Source organism: Copadichromis virginalis, linkage group LG15, assembly GCF_057382275.1.
Source record: "Copadichromis virginalis isolate Kocher_CV1m ecotype Utaka linkage group LG15, C_Virginalis_male_GT1.1, whole genome shotgun sequence".
In the NCBI taxonomy this organism is placed as follows: Eukaryota; Metazoa; Chordata; class Actinopteri; order Cichliformes; family Cichlidae; genus Copadichromis; species Copadichromis virginalis.
In genome coordinates this window covers 29,649,833-29,668,890 of record NC_140632.1, presented here as the reverse complement: position 1 = coordinate 29,668,890, position 19,058 = coordinate 29,649,833, and the positions used below count along the sequence as shown (strand labels likewise).

At 40.8% G+C, this 19,058-nt stretch overlaps 1 protein-coding gene across 1 annotated transcript; it reads right to left on the bottom strand.

The window, feature by feature from the left end:
- Window positions 1–5,371: 5,371 nt before the first annotated feature.
- On the bottom strand, window positions 5,372–19,053 carry slc5a6a (solute carrier family 5 member 6a). Its single transcript, XM_085432851.1, has 16 exons — window positions 18,893–19,053; window positions 18,559–18,780; window positions 17,861–17,926; window positions 16,796–16,847; window positions 16,628–16,695; window positions 16,233–16,387; window positions 15,778–15,918; window positions 15,542–15,671; window positions 15,328–15,416; window positions 12,569–12,681; window positions 11,786–11,853; window positions 11,468–11,554; window positions 11,083–11,252; window positions 10,804–10,907; window positions 9,019–9,140; window positions 5,372–8,933 (listed from the first exon to the last, which is right to left on the bottom strand). Exons 1-16 carry the CDS (start codon window positions 19,016–19,018, stop codon window positions 8,733–8,735), a joined length of 1,914 nt encoding a protein of 637 aa, XP_085288977.1. The 5' UTR covers window positions 19,019–19,053; the 3' UTR covers window positions 5,372–8,732.
- Between the last annotated feature and the right edge of the window lie 5 nt (window positions 19,054–19,058).

The following is a 19,058-nucleotide window of genomic DNA, read 5'->3' as shown; positions in this document are numbered from 1 at the left end:
TCTCAATCATCCAGGTAAGTAAATCTCCAAAAGATGATTCTGTTCGTCTGGACGTAGCGTTTTCAGGGGGAGAAACGCTTCGTCACTCATTCAAGTGACTTCTTCAGTCTCAGCTGACACTTATGGCCATTGATCAGTGGTCTTTGGTCAGTGGTTGTTGATCAATGATCGTGAGAATTTGCATAATCATGTTGAAGGAACTGACCTCCCAGCCCATTGTTCTTTCAGTGGGCTGGTTTCAGTCATTATGCAAATGTACTGTTTATAAGATTGGCAAAACCTGCAGTCAGCTGAGGTTGAAGAAGTCACTTGGATGAGTGACGAAACATTTCTCCCACTGAAAACGCTACGTCCAGATGAACAGAATCAACTTTTGGAGATGATTCACCTCAGGATCTTCTTGATGCATTCTCAGTTTTTAAGGATAAGCTTAACATTTCTGTCAGTGCTGTTTTTTTCTAGCCACGTACATAAAATGCGATTAGTCAGGATACAGATGTCCTCCCCAGCCACTATATTGAAATGCAGTGGGGGAGCACATCAGCTTCCACAAACTGCAAACTGGGTTTTTTCTACCAAATAACCTCCCAAATTACAGACTGTACCTTTAAGCTGAAAGGCTCAGTAAGGCATGTCAGTAAGTACTGAGAGTATAAGCCTTATCAAACTAAGAGCTGCAGCTAAACTTTATGGCTTAATGAGGCTTAATATCAGCTGAGATAATGAGATCCAGAAAAACGCCTATCACATAGCAATACTTAGACCAGCGGTCCCCAACCCCCGGGCCTCGGACCGGTACCGGGCCGCGAGAGTTGAGGCTCAGGTGTGAAATGTTTGGTTTTCAGGGTTTTTATCGGTTTTCAGCGTTATTTTGTTATCGTTTTTATCGTTAACTCTGTTTTCCTGGGTCTTTTCACATGTGTTATGAATAAATCTGCTTTTTTTCGGTACCGGTACTAGTTTTATTTTGCTGTATTTATCCGCGACACCTTAATAAAGGCCGGTCCATGAAAATATTGTCGGGTATAAACCGGTCTGTGGCGCAAAAAAGGTTGGAGACCGCTGACTTAGACCATGTAATAAGCAACTAAGCCAACACCAGACAACTTAGTAAACCATGAGTCGAAAGCAGGCCAAATCACCAAGCTTACTCGCATTACACAATAATTTTAGCCAACTACATACGAGCTGCTCTGAACAGAAAGTGTGCCCTGTTCATACTTTGTGTAAGGAGAGTCCTGTGTGTCAGTGTGCCAAGAGACTTTTTTATTGTTGTTTGATGAATCCACACACCAGCAAAGATATGGCATCTTGGAAGAGTTTCCTGGAAGCTGCTGAACTAAAAGAGGCATGCAGCTGCAGAACAACAGGCTATATTTCTTTGTGCCCAGTCTGAGAGAGCTGGAGCTGTAAATTAAAGCTTTTGTTTTTATGTGCAGCCAGTTCCATACCCAAAGGCTGTATCTGTATGTAATTTCATTTCTTTCATACTCAACGCAAATTGTCATGTTCAGCTCTATGAAACAGAACATATGTGCAAAGTTTAGAGATTTCATACTTTTGTTTCACTCAATGTTATAAATGTTCTTTTCAAGATATATTTATTGAGCAGTTCACATTTGTATGACAATGGAATTTACAGAATCAGATAGTAGCTCTGTTATTTTGTATATTTTGTACATTAAGATTACATAGCATAACAAAATATAACAAAACATGACTTAATATGATACAATACCCTCCCACGCACCCACAACCCCAGTCCCAGCTAGTTTGTCATAATGAGAAGCCAAAAAACTATAACATGGTTATAGCTGCAGAAATGTAGAGGTGCTCAAATTTTACTGAAAGAGGAGAGTCTGTCAGAAAGAGTATCTCATATTTGTTCCACATGTAATGTATTTGCAAGGTCATTAAGCCAGAGCTTTAAAGAGGGTGCATCTCTCTTCTTCCAGCGAGTGAGAATAAGTTTCTTTCCGAAGAATTTGAGACATTGAATCAAAGATGTCGACTCAATATTTTTTAACCTTGGGACAAAAAAACAAAACTGTGGCAACATATCTTCAGTTAGGGAGCATTTCTCGCAGGTAGGTTACATAAAATATACGCTGAAGGTCTCTCCTTTCTCTTGAAAAGTGTATACGATGTAAAGCTTTAAATGGAATCAGTGTCTTGCATTGTAGGAGCATTTATGGCTATTCTGCAAACCTTCTTCCTCTTGAATGTCTGTGGTTGCGATATCTAATACTTGATACCAAATTCTTCTTCCCATTTAGATTTTGAGCATACATTGTTGATTAAATAAAACCATGCCATTTGTCATATAAATTGTGTCTGGCTCTTCTTGTGGTTCTTATTTTCCACTGTGGCCATTAAAGAAAACAAATTTGCCATCTCTGGAGTAAATGCATGCCTGCAGACTGCTCTACAGCCACCCATAAGCTTACACCACCTGGTATTCCCAGGCGGTCTCTCATTCAAGTACTAACCAGGCCTGACCCTGCTTAGCGTCTGAGATGATGCTCAGGGTGGTATGGCTGAAAACTGGCACATCACATTCGGTCCACACAGACATCCTGGATGAAATGGACTACCTGTGCATACTCTGCAGGTTTCAGGTATCGCCTCATACTACCAGCAGTGACACTGACCATAGCCAAATGCAAAACTCGTGAAAACCACCTGTCCTCCACCTGTAAAACACTTCCTGTTTTGGGGGTTGGTCTTTGTTGTCCCTCTAGTGCAGCGGTCCCCAACCCCCGGGCCTCGGACCGGTGCCGGGCCGCGAGAGTTGAGGCTCAGGTGTGAAATGTATGGTTTTCAGGGTTTTTATCGGTTTTCAGCGTTATTTTGTTATCGTTTTTATCGTTAACTCTGTTTTCCTGGGTCTTTTCACGTGTGTTATGAATAAATCTGCTTTTTTCCCCCGGTACCGGTACTAGTTTTATTTTGTCGTATTTATCCGCGACACCTTAACCCTTTAAGACCTACCATAGAACCAAGTCCGCCAGAGCTTATATTATATTTTTACATGCTGTGGAGCCATTTTTGGGAGCATTTCAAGTTGATATACATGTAGCCGCTAAACTGGTGGACCTAAATCTTCACCACCACGTCTGTATACATACAAGCAGAAAGGGGAGTGAGTGGGTCAGCGCTCAGAGCACAGAAACTTAGCTGGCTTCAAACACACCATTTATTTTCCATAAAAAAAAAAAAAAAAAACCACAGCCAGAGTTACAAATACAAGCTAAAATCCCCGTATACAATAAAAATAGTGTTTGCAACCCGCTAAAAACCCGGCCGGCCGGAATGATTTAAACACTAAAAACACAAAGCTGAATGAATGTTTTTCCCTATGCTAAAAACTCCCCCCAGGGTCCTAATTCTCACAGTCCAGCAACACGCGGGCAAATTCTCCTGAGCTGAAAGAGACAGGAAAGGAACTCCTTCTCCGGGATGGGGAATCTCGCCAGCAGAAGACCAGGGAGGAGGCTCCTATCTCTACCTGACGGTGCGCGATCGTGCAGTCCAGCCACTCTCCACACCCGCGCACGGCCTCCCTCGTAGCTCCGCCCTGAAACAACAGACACGGGCCAGCAACGTTGTCGGCGCAGCCGCTGTTACCCTTCCCCGGCAAAGCTACTCCTAGCGCCCAACAGTGGGAAAGCGATACTCACAGATGCAGGCAGAGGCGTACCCCTGCCCTACTGTGGATTTCACGCGTCGCCTCCCACGGTCGCTATTCTGTCCGTCGGGACTGGATCGCCGGGTTATGCTGGCCGATCGCTGAATGTCTCGTGGCGCCCCACAGTCAGGCCGGAGGTCCTTCTGTTCATAAGCTGGCTTGCACACGTTTTGTTTCCAGCTCTTCACTTTTCGTGTGTCTCTCTTTCAGTCTTTGCGCTCACCATCTCCCTTAAGTCAGTTTGGCGGCTGATAGGCCACCTCGGGGAACGCCCCCACCTCACAGGTGCCTACAATTGTCCGCTTAATCCACAGTGGAATAAAAAAAAATAAAATAAAATAAAAAAAACAACATTGTTCAATCAACACTAAACACACACTATAAATATGGGGATAAAATCATGCAATAGGAATATCAATAAACAAACATTCAATATCACTATTACAATAAAATCATGCAAATAAAATCGACACTATGTACCAACACAGTCTAATCCAAAACAAAATATAAAAACACAATTTTCCACTGTGTGACATACATCAATACAACCGTTATAGCCCAAATTTTAATAATATGTCTGCATTAAGTGCATAGTAACTACATAAATTGCAAGAAAGTGCAATAAACTACAAAAAAAATTTAAAATCGTTTTTGTTTTTTTAACATATATTTCTAGTTAGAGAAATTTAAGAGGCTTATCCCTCAAAACTGTAAGTACAAAAAAGTTGCACAAAATAGTTTCCCACCACAGGAAATTTATTTTAAGTGTCTTCATAGTTTTATTTTTGAAATACACCAATTTTTATACACTGCAGGAAAAACGAAAATAAATATAATAATGCAAATTTGCAAAAAAAGCAGCATATGCATCAAAATAAACAGTTTCCAGCAGTGCAATATGAGTCCTAAGCATCCCAGAAACGACACACAAAGTCATAAAGTCAAACATAACTTTTAAAAATACCAGTATAGGCTCATAAGGCCTTGATAGTAAAAAACTACATTTCCGCAAAATGACGTCACTTCCGGTTTCGGGCAGGACATGGATGACACGATAGTTCGTGCTGATGGACGTAGGAAGTGTTACAAACAGCTGATCGGATGGCAAAGCGTGTTTCTGGAATATTATGTTTTTGTTGCTGCAAGCTTTGCAGTTTTTGCAAAGCTATATGTGGAAGGAAACTGTGACCTAGGACAAGCTGATGGCATCAGATGTAAGTACAACAAATCCGGTTTCATATGCAAAAAAAATTATTGCGCTAGCTTATGTGGTTGCAGTGCTACCGGGACCGGCTTTGAAGGGTTAAAGGCCGGTCCGTGAAAATATTGCGCTTTAACCAGTCCGTGGCGCAAAAAAGGTTGGGGACCGTTGCTCTAGCGCACCTGTTGTTCATTTCACTAACACTGATTAACAACCCCTCTGATACTTTTCTGACCACACCCTACAAGTTTTATTGACTCAATACACTTTGATTCAATAGTTCCCTTGTTGTATTTAGCAGTGCATATAAATAATGTCTTTGTATTTTCAATGTGTATAGTTAAATAACAAAACACAGGTAAGCTGAAGCTACAAATCCTTCCATTTCAACAGGTGTGTTAATTACTAGAGAAAGAAGATGAGGTTTTGCATTAGTGCCACTAAAATTAGGTTAATTTTCACAGCAATGAAGTTGACAGACACAACCATGAACATTCTTTAATTTATCATTTTTTTATGCCATCTCAGTTCAATCAGAAATCTAATAATCATACATCTGAAAAACAGTGAATCACGACAACAGGTTTAATAATAATAATAAAAAAGTCTGTTTAGCATCACACTCCTGCTGTTGACAGCAGCCGTCTGTTCTTCGATCAAATTCACTTCTGCAATACGCAGACTTTGGTCCACTCCTGGACAGATGTTTGAGTACAGACTGCAATATGGTAGAATCCTGCTAAATTCATGAAGAATACATTGAGTTGGAAAAAAACAAAACTTTATCACAAATGAAGGCACAGCCAAAGCAGAGGAGTTATGTGGGCTCCAGTGCTTATGGAGGTTCTCTCTTTTTTGGAATACACAAGAGGAAGAATTCTTGTTGATGGGAAAACAAATGTAATAAATATTGTTCCAAACAATATTTATTGTTTCAGGAAATTACTAAGTGCCATTGCCGTTTCACTGGAAAAAGGCCAGAGAGGAGCGCGCATCGACATTTTCAGTTTTAAACTCAATCTCCAGAACTACAAACGCTGCCTCCAACCCGTTTCACGTGGCTTGATAGCTGCAGGCTCACATTTCAAGTAGCAGAACTACTGACTTCTTGTGCTTTATTAGACATGTTAGTATTTATTATAATCACAGTGCTGTACCCTGTCCAGGCCTAGAAATGACACATTTAACAGCATTAATAATAATAATAATACAGCACACCAACACTTGAACTTTGATCCCTCACATCATAAAGGGCGTTTATTACTCCAGGCACACACTTCAAGTAATTTCAGGTATGAAGGAGGATTTGATACTACGCAATCATAAAGAAACTATACGTCATCAAGTAGTTCTACAATTATAGGAACCATTAAAAAAGTTTTAAATTGTTGCGAATCTGGCAGAATTTGGGAAGCAGTGCACACAAACACATGCAGAAACACACACACCAACAACAAACAGCGTGACAAACATCATTTGTTCCCATAAAACAAACCAACATGTATTTTACATCCCACTTCTGCCGAACATTCACAAAAACCTTTTTATGGTTCTTGCATATAGAATTCCACATTTCACGTCAAGAAATGTGGATAGGCTTTGTGTGAAATTACAAAAATATACAAACATGACCTCAAATACATGTTCTGGTAAAAAACAACAACAAACAAAACGGAAAACAAATCAGAAAGAATGAATTCATATTCTATATGCTTTGGATAAATCGAGGTATTCAAGTCTCGGGATGATGGTACAAACATGCTGGTTCTGTAAACGGACAGCTGCTTACAAGGGGCCAGAGTTCCATCAGACAGGAGTTACGGTGGTCTTGAGTCTCTAACCTTTGTCTAATCATTTGTTGGACTAACTCCAGGATTTTCTAAGGCAACCAAGACATCCAAGTCTTAGTTCTGGACTACTGAAATGGGATGTGGGTAAACAGTGTAGACATGCTTCAAGTGAACTCTCTGGAAACATGCCAGACTACTTTGGCCGAGCAAACATGGCAAATAAATGAACTTGTGTCCATTTGGAAGAGCACAGACGGTACTGACTGAGAATCATTGGACACGCAAAGACATCTAACACCAGGACATGACTTCAAACACTTAAATGATGATGGCCAAGAATTCTGGGATTCCAAAAAGTTTCATCGATAATGAAAATATTCAACTATACACAATATTACTCATGTTAATCACACACTGTCAATGACAGCAACCTGAATTTAAAAGAACGGGCACTTAAAAGAAGCTCGACACAATGTTCTAAGCAGCGACCCCATCAGTTTTAAATACATTACGTTACTCTCTTGTGGTCCATGATGGCTTTGGAGCGATACTGCCATCAGATGGGGGCAGAGGTGAATCTATAAGCAACTGTGAGAACTGTCCACAGTTCCTGTAATGGACTACACTGAGCTACTTGTGCTTAAACATGCAAAGCTCATGGAAACACAGCTAACAGGAGTTCAGCTAAAACATTCGCTCAGTGAGGCACTTTAGCAGGACTCCAACAGATCCTGACAGATAAACCTGGATATGTGCAATCACACTCACCGGAAAACTACACAAAATGAAACCAAACCAAGTTACCATCATAGCAGCTCAGCAGGATACGAAATAGTCTGTCGTTTTTTTGTTAGCTCTGCAACAAACTGACAACATGTCCAGGGTGTGCTCTGCCTCTAGCCCTATGGCAACTAGGCTCCAGTCCCTCCACAGTAATTGGAGAAAATGGATGGATAACTGTGAGGTGTTCTGCTAGAGGTGTGCGTGTTTGTGTTTTTCTTCACGCATCACACAAGCTTTCCAGTCTTTTGTCAGTTGGTTGCTGGTATCAAATTCAAAACATTAAAATTTTTAAATTTAAAGTCTTCTCTGGACAAGATTAAAGTTCATATTAAAACTGTGGAAAAAAAACTGAACTACTGTTTATATTTATCAGCATCTCTTCAAGCAGCTCATCAGAAAAGGATGCTGGGAGTGTTTGTGCAGTTTTGTGTATCTGACGCAGCAGAGCACAACGACTACTTACTACAATTAGTATTCAGTGCATTTACTGACTGGGATTTTAAACTGGAACATAAAAGTAGTGCTAAATGTGTGAAGGTTATGGATGATATTGGGCTCTTTTAAATACGCTGAGCAGGTTATATTGTCCCAGTGTAGGAACACTGGAGTAAAGTTAAGGATTTACTGAGCTCCATCCAATTTCACTGCCAGCTGGAGACTCCCTCTCTGCCCTCATCAGAGTTCGCAGCTCTACTTTAACGGACTTATATTTAGACATCTACATTAGCAGCTAGAAGGTGACTATTCAAACAGAGGTCCTGTTAAGACACTACACTATCATAGAAGCACAATCCTGTCATGCCCTCTGTTAAAGTTCAGTCTGTTTTACTTTTATTATTTTCTCTTGTACATGTTCTAGAATTTGTGCTTCCAGCATCTCTATAAAAATAACACATTTTATATTAAGTATCTGTTAACTAGCTGATTCTCTGTTTTTTGTCGAGCACAAACATGAAAGCCGCCCAGTCTGTTACTTCAGACTGAACCTGTGGGGACATGTCTAAAAAGCCTGTTACAAATGGAGAATAACCGGTGGAGTTCTGCTGATGCCTGTGCTTCCAAAGCTCAGTTCCAGCCTGGCAGAAGCTCATTTGAAGTTGTTTAAGAAAAATAATTGTGAGTAGCAACACTCAAATTTAGTGCCACAGAATCATTGCTGATTTTTTTTTTTTTTTTTTTAATCTGTTGCACTTCTCACCAAGAGAGAGAGACTGCACAGAGTAGCAGTTGGTCTGAAAGTGTATTTGTGCATCAAAAAAGAAAAAGAGGATCACAAGGCTGTCTCCTGAACCGTGTGAGCCGTCAGCCGGCACGAGGGCCAAGCCCTCGAATCCTCCGAGTCGTCCTCCTCCGTCTGTGCTCTGTCGCTCTCCATCTCCTTCTCCTCTGTGACAGTGTCTTCTTTGGAATAAGCTTCTCCGTTGCGGTCCTTTTGGGCCATTTGATAAGGCTGTGTCTTGCTTTGTGTGGGCTGGCCAACAAGGGTAAACACACTATTGAAAGCACAAATACTGAAAGACGAACAAAAGTGGAAACAAGTGGAAATATGAGGTTACCTTCTGAGCCAGAGGAGTGATACAGCAAAGCTTTTCTCTGTAGCGGTCGGGCAGAAAAAAGAGCAGCGTGCCCAGGACGGGGTACACTGTGCCCGGGGTCAGCTCCTTCTCTTTCATAGGCCCTAGTATGATGACAGTAACAGGGTGATATGTGCAGAAGAGGCTGACTGGACCTTATCAGAAGAAATCACACAGTTTCTGTAACCCATAAACAATGTTGGGGAGTAACGGAATAAATGTACTGGTGTTAGGTATTTAAAATACAAAATATGAGTAACTCCATTACAGTTACCATTTAAAAAGGTGGTATTCAGAATACAGTTACTTTGCTGAAATAAAGGGATTACACGGCTGTATTTTCCTGTTTCATATGTTCGACTATGCCCTCTCTATTTTTGGTTTCCACGCCCCAAACAAAACATGCATTAAGAGGCTCTAATGCCTGTGTCTCAATCTCGTGGCCCATGTCACCCCTACTTGCGGCATATTACTTGAAATATTTTAAAGAATTATTCACAAAAATGATTTAATATGAAGGCAATAGAAGCTGCATTCTTTAGGGCTATCTAAAGAATGGGCAGTGTAGTCCGTGCTGCAGGGAGAATGGACTGCCATACTCGTTATGTGTTTGTGAGCGCGAGGAGGGAGAAAAAGGAGAGTCGAAAAGTACGAGTTGTCATCGACCAGAAGCGGGAGATGGAAGTATGCAAATATAATAATAACCACTGCAGCCAAAAAGAGTGCCTGACGAGCCCAGTTGTAAGTAAGCTATTAAGACTCGACTGTACACTCTTTTTTGGTGTTTTTCTCTGAAACAATAAGTTTTGTTGAAGCAGCCTTTCAACACCTCTCTCTGTCTCTCGCTAGCAAAGTTGACCCAGAAAAAAAAGTAAAGCTAGTTTTCGGCTACGAGCCCGACGTATTAGCCAGAGGTCCCTTTACTACGGACATGTTTTATATACGCGTGAAACAGTTTTCTATACGAGAGCGCTGCAAAAAGTGCAGCCTTACTGTAGCCGTCCACCCTACTGTTACTCATTTTATATTAAGATTTAAAAATCTAGTCGGTGTTGGTATGGCGAGTAACCTTCAGTAAAAGTAATAATTCACACAGCAATAGTACGTTCACGTAGTTTAAAAAAAAATGGATTACCTATTATATTATCAAAGTATTCAGAATACGTTACTCTCATTGAGTAACATAACGGAATACGTTACAAAATACATTTTGGGGCATGTATTCTGTAATCTGTAGTGTTGAAAGTAACCTTTCCAACACTAGCATCCATATGCTTTATGGGCAAAGGTTCTTATAGTGTACACATTAGCTATATGACCAGAATGCCAACATGGTGCAATGAATACGCAATTCCATTATGCTACGCTAGCTAAGACAACATTTAGTCAACAGCACATCACACCTATATGTGAGAGTTATGAGTGTATTGGTCATTTCACAGGTCAAAAAAAAATCCCAAAGTTAATGTTAAATTATTAATTAGTACTGGTCAAAATCAGTTTTTGGTTTAAATATAATGACGCAGAATAATAATTTATGATTAGAGTTGTAACACAAAAGTGGCTAATGCTAAAGTTTTCCTAGCTAGTCATATCCTGTAAATGGAGCCAATTCTCTAACATTAATGGCAGAGTCATTATATTGGCCAAGTTGGCTGGGGAATCAAGGTGTCCACTGGGTTAGTGGAAAAGAGGAAAGAAACAATAAGGTTATATAACAGACGATGTAAACCATTTGTGACACAGACTACAGCTACATGTGTATACCTGTTAGCAGGCTAACTATCAGTCCCACCACCACCACAGTGGCTGAGTTATGAGCGCTGTACCACATGTAGGACAATGAGTAGAGTGCCTTCACACCAGCTGACCTGAGAGAGGGAATAAAGAGACACACAAAAAAACAACAGTTTAAATGACCTCCCTCTTGCTGGCCCTGCTGACTGATATTTATAACATCAAACTTTGGTCATCTGTACAATCAACCAGCACTCAACACTACTAAACCATATTTAAAGTGGTTTATCTTGAGATGAAATGTGTTACCCTGACTTGGCTGTGGTGTTCATGACAGTGGTAGTTATGTTATCAAACAGTGGCAGAGCAGTGGCGTTGAGTGCAGGTGCTGGCGTGGGAACAGACATGCGCATCACAAAGCTCCCGATGCCGATCCAGAAAGCCATGACAAGGCCCGATACCAACCCAACCACTGCACCCTGACAGGAGGACAGAAGCAGTGTCAATTTATGTGTGACCACAAAAATAACAACAAAAGCCGTTTCAAACACTGACTTATTAGTAGTCTTTTCAAGCAACCAAAAGAAGTCCAGACACTTTTCTTTCCAAGCTCCTTAGACTACGATGACCTGGATGACTGAGAACCTTCACAGACACTGAATTATTAGTAGCCCCAAGTTAAAACAGGACTCACAATGGGGTTTGCCCAGGGGAAGAACATTCCCAAACAGAAGAGTCCCAGCAGGGGTCCGCCAACCATGCCAAAGATACTGAAAGCTGCCTGAGGACACACAAGAAGAACTAATTAAAAACAAACAAACAAACTGTAGGTCAAATCACAATAATGAATACTAAATACTTAGTGTCTCTGTGTTGTTGCTTTTAATATTCTGCAGAAAGTTGACAACTGTCTTGTATGAATAGTGCCATGATTACCACCATTCACTTTCCAAAACTTCTCAATTCACTTAAATGTAATAAAGCATTTTCAAACTTTTTGATGAACAGTTACCTGCAGCATAGATCCCATTATAGAAGCAATGTAGGCCATAGCCAGACACACCAGACCATAACCCAGGGCTGTGGAGCAGATGAAAAACAAGCACACAGTGGTTACACCTCCAACTTCAAGTATTTAGAACCACAAGTAAAAAGCAAAGCATGGACTGTATGGCATCTTTACTCTGGTAAAGACACACACACATACTTATGTGAATTGCTAGATCAGACTTCAGATTGCTGCAGACTGAGTCTGTTCTCTGCTATGATTTTTATTGTTTGATAGCACAATTCTGGCTATGAGCACAGCAGCTTTGTCTAGAACAGGGAAAGACTTGATACTCGTTTTAGACCGTGAATGAGGGCCTACACCAAACCCTAGTTAAGAATAAATAAGGATTTCTTGACCTAGATACCCTACTCTAAAAATATGGAGTAGAATACGCCGACATTAAGATAATAAAACAACACCAGTACACTCAAGTAAAATGAAAACATCTACTACTAATACCAGAATAAAAGCATTTGGCTCAGAAGGTAGTGGGGGGGTCAGACCTGATGTGTCCACGGGAGTGTCAATGTTAGATAAAAGCACTTGAATGAACGAGGCTTGCAGTAGAGTAGAAAAGGGCTATATTCGCTCGAATCCATTAAGCATGCAAGTAAAATGTGAATTATTCTTTACCCCAAACAAAAACACAATCCCAGATTAAAGTCACACAACAGTACTTGAACTCCAACATAACTGCATGTTTAGAGCAAAGATGAGAAAACAAAACTCCACCACTTGTCTCACCGAGTCCTTTGGACAGCAGCGTGGCCTTGCTTTCAGTCATATTTGGAAAATGAGGTTTAATCAGGTCCTCCATAGTTACCGTTGCTAAGGAATTGAAGGCTGACGAAATAGTGCTAGAAGAAGAAAACAAACAATCAAACAAACAAACCGGTTTAAGTGAAAGTTAAGGGTGGCTTAAACACATCTGCACTGCACAAGCCTCCAGGAACCAGAACGCCATCATCTCATACGCCTGACTTTTACAGTGAGATCTATTCAGGTGAGAGTTGCTGATACTCATTTTTTTGGGCTGCACATCAAAGTAAAGCTGATAACTATGCATGTAAAAGTGTTAACATGGACTCAATATGTTTTTATATACTAGATTTTATTGTTTAATAACCAACTTAAAAAGGGTAATGACATGCCTTGTGATTGAGTGCTACAAGTACAACACACACACACACACAATGAATAACAGCTGCTTGACATTTTGATAAAGCAGCATAGCCTTTGCCAGCCTGACTTGTTATTGCCAAAACTCGTAATTTAAAAAAAAAAAGTACTGGGTTCAGCCCGAGGGTTACAGTGGGGCAAAAAAGTATTTAGTCAGCCACCGATTGTGCAAGTTCCCCCACTTAAAATGATGACAGAGGTCAGTAATTTGCACCAGAGGTACACTTCAACTGTGAGAGACAGAATGTGAAAAAAAAAATCCATGAATTCACATGGTAGGATTTGTAAAGAATTTATTCGTAAATCAGGGTGGAAAATAAGTATTTGGTCACCTCAAACAAGGAAAATCTCTGGCTCTCACAGACCTGTAACGTCTTCTGTAAGAAGCTTTTCTGTCCCCCACTCGTTACCTGTATGAATGGCACCTGTTTGAACTCATCATCTGTATAAAAGACACCTGTCCACAGCCTCAAACAGTCAGACTCCAAACTCCGCCATGGCCAAGACCAAAGAGCTTTCGAAGGACACCAGGAAAAGTATTGTAGACATGCACCAGACTGGGAAGAGTGAATCTACAATAGGCAAGCAGCTTGGTGTGGAAAAAAAAAATCAACTGTGGGAGCAATCATCAGAAAATGGAAGACATAAAAGACCACTGATAATCTCCCTCGATGTGGGGCTCCACGCAAGATCTCATCCCGTGGGGTCAAAATGATCATGAGAACGGTGAGCAAAGATCCCAGAACCACACGGGGGGACCTGGTGAATGACCTGCAGAGAGCTGGGACCAAAGTAACAAAGGTCACCATCAGTAACACACTACAACGGCAGGGAATCAAATCCCGCAGTGCCAGACGTGTTCCGCTGCTGAAGCCAGTGCATGTCCAGGCCCGTCTGAAGTTTGCCAGAGAGCACATGGATGATACAGCAGAGGATTGGGAGAATGTCATGTGGTCAGATGAAACCAAAGTAGAACTTTTTGGTATAAACTCAACTCGTCGTGTTTGGAGGAAGAAGAATACTGAGTTGCATCCCAAGAACACCATACCTACTGTGAAGCATGGGGGTGGAAACATCATGCTATGGGGCTGTTTTTCTGCCAAGGGGACAGGACGACTGATCCGTGTTAAGGACAGAATGAATGGGGCCATGTATCGTGAGATTTTGGCCAAAACCTCCTTCCATCAGTGAGAACTTTGAAGATGAAACGAGGCTGGGTCTTCCAACATGACAATGATCCAAAACACACCGCCCGGGCAACAAAGGAGTGGCTCCGTAAGAAGCATTTGAAAGTCCTGGAGTGGCCTAGCCAGTCTCCAGACCTCAACCCCATAGAAAATCTGTGGCGGGAGTTGAAAGTCCGTGTTGCTCGGCGACAGCCCCAAAACATCACTGCTCTCGAGAAGATCTGCATGGAGGAATGGGCCAAAATACCAGCTACTGTGTGTGCAAACCTGGTAAAGACCTATAGTAAACGTTTGACCTCTGTAACATAACCTTTGTTGGCAATAACAAAGTATTGAGTTGTATTTTTGTTATTGACCAAATACTTATTTTCCACCCTGATTTACGAATAAATTCTTTACAAATCCTACCATGTGGATTCATGGATTTTTTTTTTCACATTCTGTCTCTCACAGTTGAAGTGTACCTCTGGTGCAAATTACTGACCTCTGTCATCATTTTAAGTGGGGGAACTTGCACAGTCGGTGGCTGACTAAATACTTTTTTGCCCCACTGTATAAATAACATGAATAAGTTAAAACACCATTTGTAGTTCTGCCTGGGTGGTAAGGTAGTAACCAGCTATAAAAGCTGATACAGGAAGGATTGCGACCAAGTAATCTCAAGGATCACACTATTCTAGTAGTTTAGCCAACTAGAATTTCCACAGACACATGATTTTGCTATGGATGTTAGCAAGTAAGATTAGGTTAGCCAGCTTGCTGTACTATGGCTATTCTGCACCCATCTGGTAGTGGTTAATCTCGATTTTTGTGAGTAGTCTCATGAACATAGTCAAAAAGGCTACCAAATTAGTTTGAATAAACATCTGGTAAACACCAGGGACAGATAGCTGAAGTTCTGATTTAATCCCAGAAACCAAACAATCTCTCCATGAATCAAATGTCCTGTTATATATTCTGTTAGCTTAATTGCTAAAGTGAATACAACGTGGATTCACACAACATGTGATGTGCTCTGTAACCTATGATTTTTAACATTAAGAGATAATAGATGACAATACCTTAAATCAGTCATAACACAGAGTGTGTAAGGGTGTGTGAATCCCGACCATCAGTCGTGGTTCTTGGGTTAATCACCTGAGTGCTCCACTGAAGAGGCAGGCCACAAACAGCCCCGGAAGCCCAGGCAGATCTCTGAACACATCCATCACAAAGTACAGCACCATCTAAAAAAAGAAAAAAAAAAAAAAAAAAGAAAAAAAGAAAAAAAAAAAAAAAAAGAAACTTAACATTAGATCTAAAACATTAATAATAATTTACTGATACTTTTAAAGATGAAATAAGAGCTCACCTGATCATTAGTCGTGACGTAACCCTTATCCAGAGGGCTGTCTTCTCCATAGCGAGCAAACATGACCAGACCCATGAGACATCCTAAACACAGGACAACCTGCTGGCATGGAAAGACTACGTAGCAGGACCTGGAAAGGCACGATGGGTGACAAACAGATGGTTATCAATAGGGTTTAGTGGTTTTTAAACAGAAGGCGTTAGCAAAGCTTTTTCTGACAACTTCATGTTACTCACATGACAGCTTCTTTCTCTGTGCGGGAACTGAGGTATCTCTGGACCTGGGCTTGGTTCACACCGTACAGAGCCAACATCAGGAAGACCCCCCCAACACCAAGTGTCCAGAAGGTGTGGCGCTCCAGAGGGTTGGGGTTCAGGCTACAAAGGTAGAGAGTGAAAGAGCTCCTTTGCAAGAAGTAGTTCCAAAATATGTAAAGGCAGTACTTTTGGCAGATTGGTGAACCTCTGAGAAACTCTGCCTCTCTAAGAAGCTCTTTTTATACCCGATCATGCGATTATTGACTCCAGCTCATTCTTTTTTGTCTTTCTATGTTCCGCTGTAAATAAAATATGGACTTGTGACATTTGCGAATCAGTGAATTCCATTTTTACCTCCTGTTTTCTACCTGGTGTCATTGAGTGAAGCAGAACTCCTTTAATTTAGTTGCCTTTCAAATATGCAAACTACTTACTCTAGTCCAGAAATACGGCTACCGTTGATGGCTTTCCTCCAGACCTCTGCTATTCCTCCTGCCTGACTAGTCCCCACCACGATGACTGCCAGTTGGCCCGCAAACATGACCACCGTCTGGAACACGTCGGTCCACATCACTGCTTTCAGCCCCCCCTGGGAGACAGGAACAGTAGCAGATTAACATCGGACCATAATGTTCATCATTACAAGTAATCTCATCTGAACTTCCTAAGTTTGCCTAAGCTTTTTCCAGTGTTTTTCACTCCCTTGCTTAGTAAGGATTTGTTCTTATGAAATATATAAGCTGCAGCTGGAGAAAATCTTTTAAAAGACTTGTTTTGTCAAAATGACAAACTGATAAATGTGTCTTAAGATTGGTGAATTTAGACTTACCAAAGCAGTATACAGAGTGCACACCAATCCCATAGCCAGCACTGCCCCCCATAGGTCAAATCCTGTCACTGCATTTGAACAGAACGAAAACATTGAACACTGCAACAGGTTGTCCAACCTTCTAGGTGTGACCTAACATGAAAAATGAAGTAATGGCCCATGCATTACCTGCATTAAGAGCTAGTGCTGGAGCATATAAGACTACTCCCATATAAATGACCTGCAGAGGAAGAAACCAACAATATAGAAGAGTAAGGCTCCCAGAAAAAGAACACAGTTCAGAGGTCATATTTTGGAGTTCACTGATAAAGCTCTTTTAAATACACTGTACAGGGCAGGCTTATCAGCCTGGGTCATCTTTTAAAAGATAAACGATATGGTCTTACACTCTAAAGGTCTGTACATGATCTGAAGAAAAGACAAAGAAAACTATTCTTCATGTATTCTGTTCTTATGCGTTTTGTTTATTTGGAAAAATTGTTGGGGAAAAAAACGATTGGAAAAGTAAAGTATCAAGGTGTTGCAATGAGCCAGTCAAATTCACAAATCAATATCTAATATTACGCCGCCTAGAGAGTGAGCTGCCTCGGTGGAGGTTTGAACTCTTGGAGTGGTTCTTGTTTATTTTGGTCCGCTTTTCATTTATTGTTTTACTAACAAATTCCATTATCAGAGATCTATTCTTGAATTTTGTTAGATTATACAAAGTTAGGAAAACAATGTTTTATGTGGAGCCTGATGTTGCCGTACACAGAGACTAATGATTATCTCACAGTACAGTGAGCACTGGTGTCACAACCACAACACCTTTACTCTAACGCATCCCCAGACTCAACTAACTCACCATGGGTCTGTTGGGAGTTTTTAGAATTTTTATTTCTTTTTTCCTTATTAATTGTTGGCACAAGCTACCGGTGTTAAATAGCACATAAAGTTGAACTGTGAAGCCCAGTGTTAACTGATTGTGCTGTGTGATCCAGTGCAGTGGGTGGGTAAAGATTTTGCATTGCATCTGGAAATTCTCATGATGATGTGACTAAAAACAGCTCAAAGCAATAAGACTGATTTAAAGACAACTGTAATACCGGTTTACTAGTTACTGTAGATATATAAATGTAGAATAATCTGCAATATATGATCTCTGTTTCAGATGATTTAAGCTTTCACTGGGTATCTATTGCACATTAAAACATCACTTATTCATAAGGATTCACAAATAAACCATAAAAATACCATCTGAAAGATGAAGGTCGCAGTCCCACATATGCGAACAGTCTTGTTAAATCGCAGTTCCAGATACTGTCGAAGAAAGAATGTAAAAGAAAAAAAAAAGAAAAAAAAAAGAGCAAAATCAAAAATCTAACCACATATCATCTCAGAGACAGCCTGTAATATGCATTCAGCACATTAGATGTTTACTGAGGATCAGAAATGGTTGTTTAAGTTCTGATCTTCGGCTTAGACATCAGTCATTTGTCCAGTTAATTTGTAGTGAAGCACCAGAAGCCTCAATAGAGGAACAGTGAGTGGAGTTTAGATAAAGAGAGACGTAGATTCTTGAGGCAAGGACATTTGTTTCTCTGATGTGAATGTGTCAGGGGTAACACAGATAAGACAGATAAGAATGTTAAGCTCTGAGATCATACTTGAGAAAGGCAAAAATAGAAAAAAAAAGTGTGCTGAGAGAGTGCAAAACTGAAAAATGCAGAGGAAAAAAAAGATTACAATTAATAATCATTTTAGAAAACAGAGACCAAGTCAGGTCAAACTACAAGTGCCTGATGGTTGTTCATTGTCTTGTTTACGGTGTGTGTGAGAGATAAGAGATTAACCCAAGGAAACTTACGACAATGACAAAGCAAAAACAAGACAACACAAACAGTAAAGGCCAGATACAGGTGTGTAATCATGTTAACTGTTCTTGTGAATACCTCGTAAGCACTGGACAGTCGCAGTCTGTAAAAGACTGGTATGAATACATGAGCTGGAATGAGAAGACCCAGGAAATAGGAGCATCCCAGAAACCAGTACTCTGTCCCAAATGTGTACACCTCAGATGGAGCACCCAGGATGGCCACAGCTGACTGAAACGTGGCCAGCAGGGAGAGGGACACAGGCAGGCAGCTCATCGAGCGGTCAGCCATCAGGAACTCCTGTGGCAAACAGCACAGGCGTCACAAATCTTTATTAACATTTAAAAAGGAAAATTGACTTTGTACTCTTTCAATAAAAAAAAAAAAAAAAAAAAAAAAAAAAAAATCATACTTGTGTTGTGCGCTGGCGTCCCCCAGAGAAGGCATAAAAGAGGCCAATGCCAGCTGAGGCCACCAGCAGCAAGGCAAAAATTACATAGTCCACCGTGGTGAAGTGCATCTGCACCACCTCCCCCATGATGAGCACAGACGTGGAGGGGCTGAGAGAGTGAAGGCCT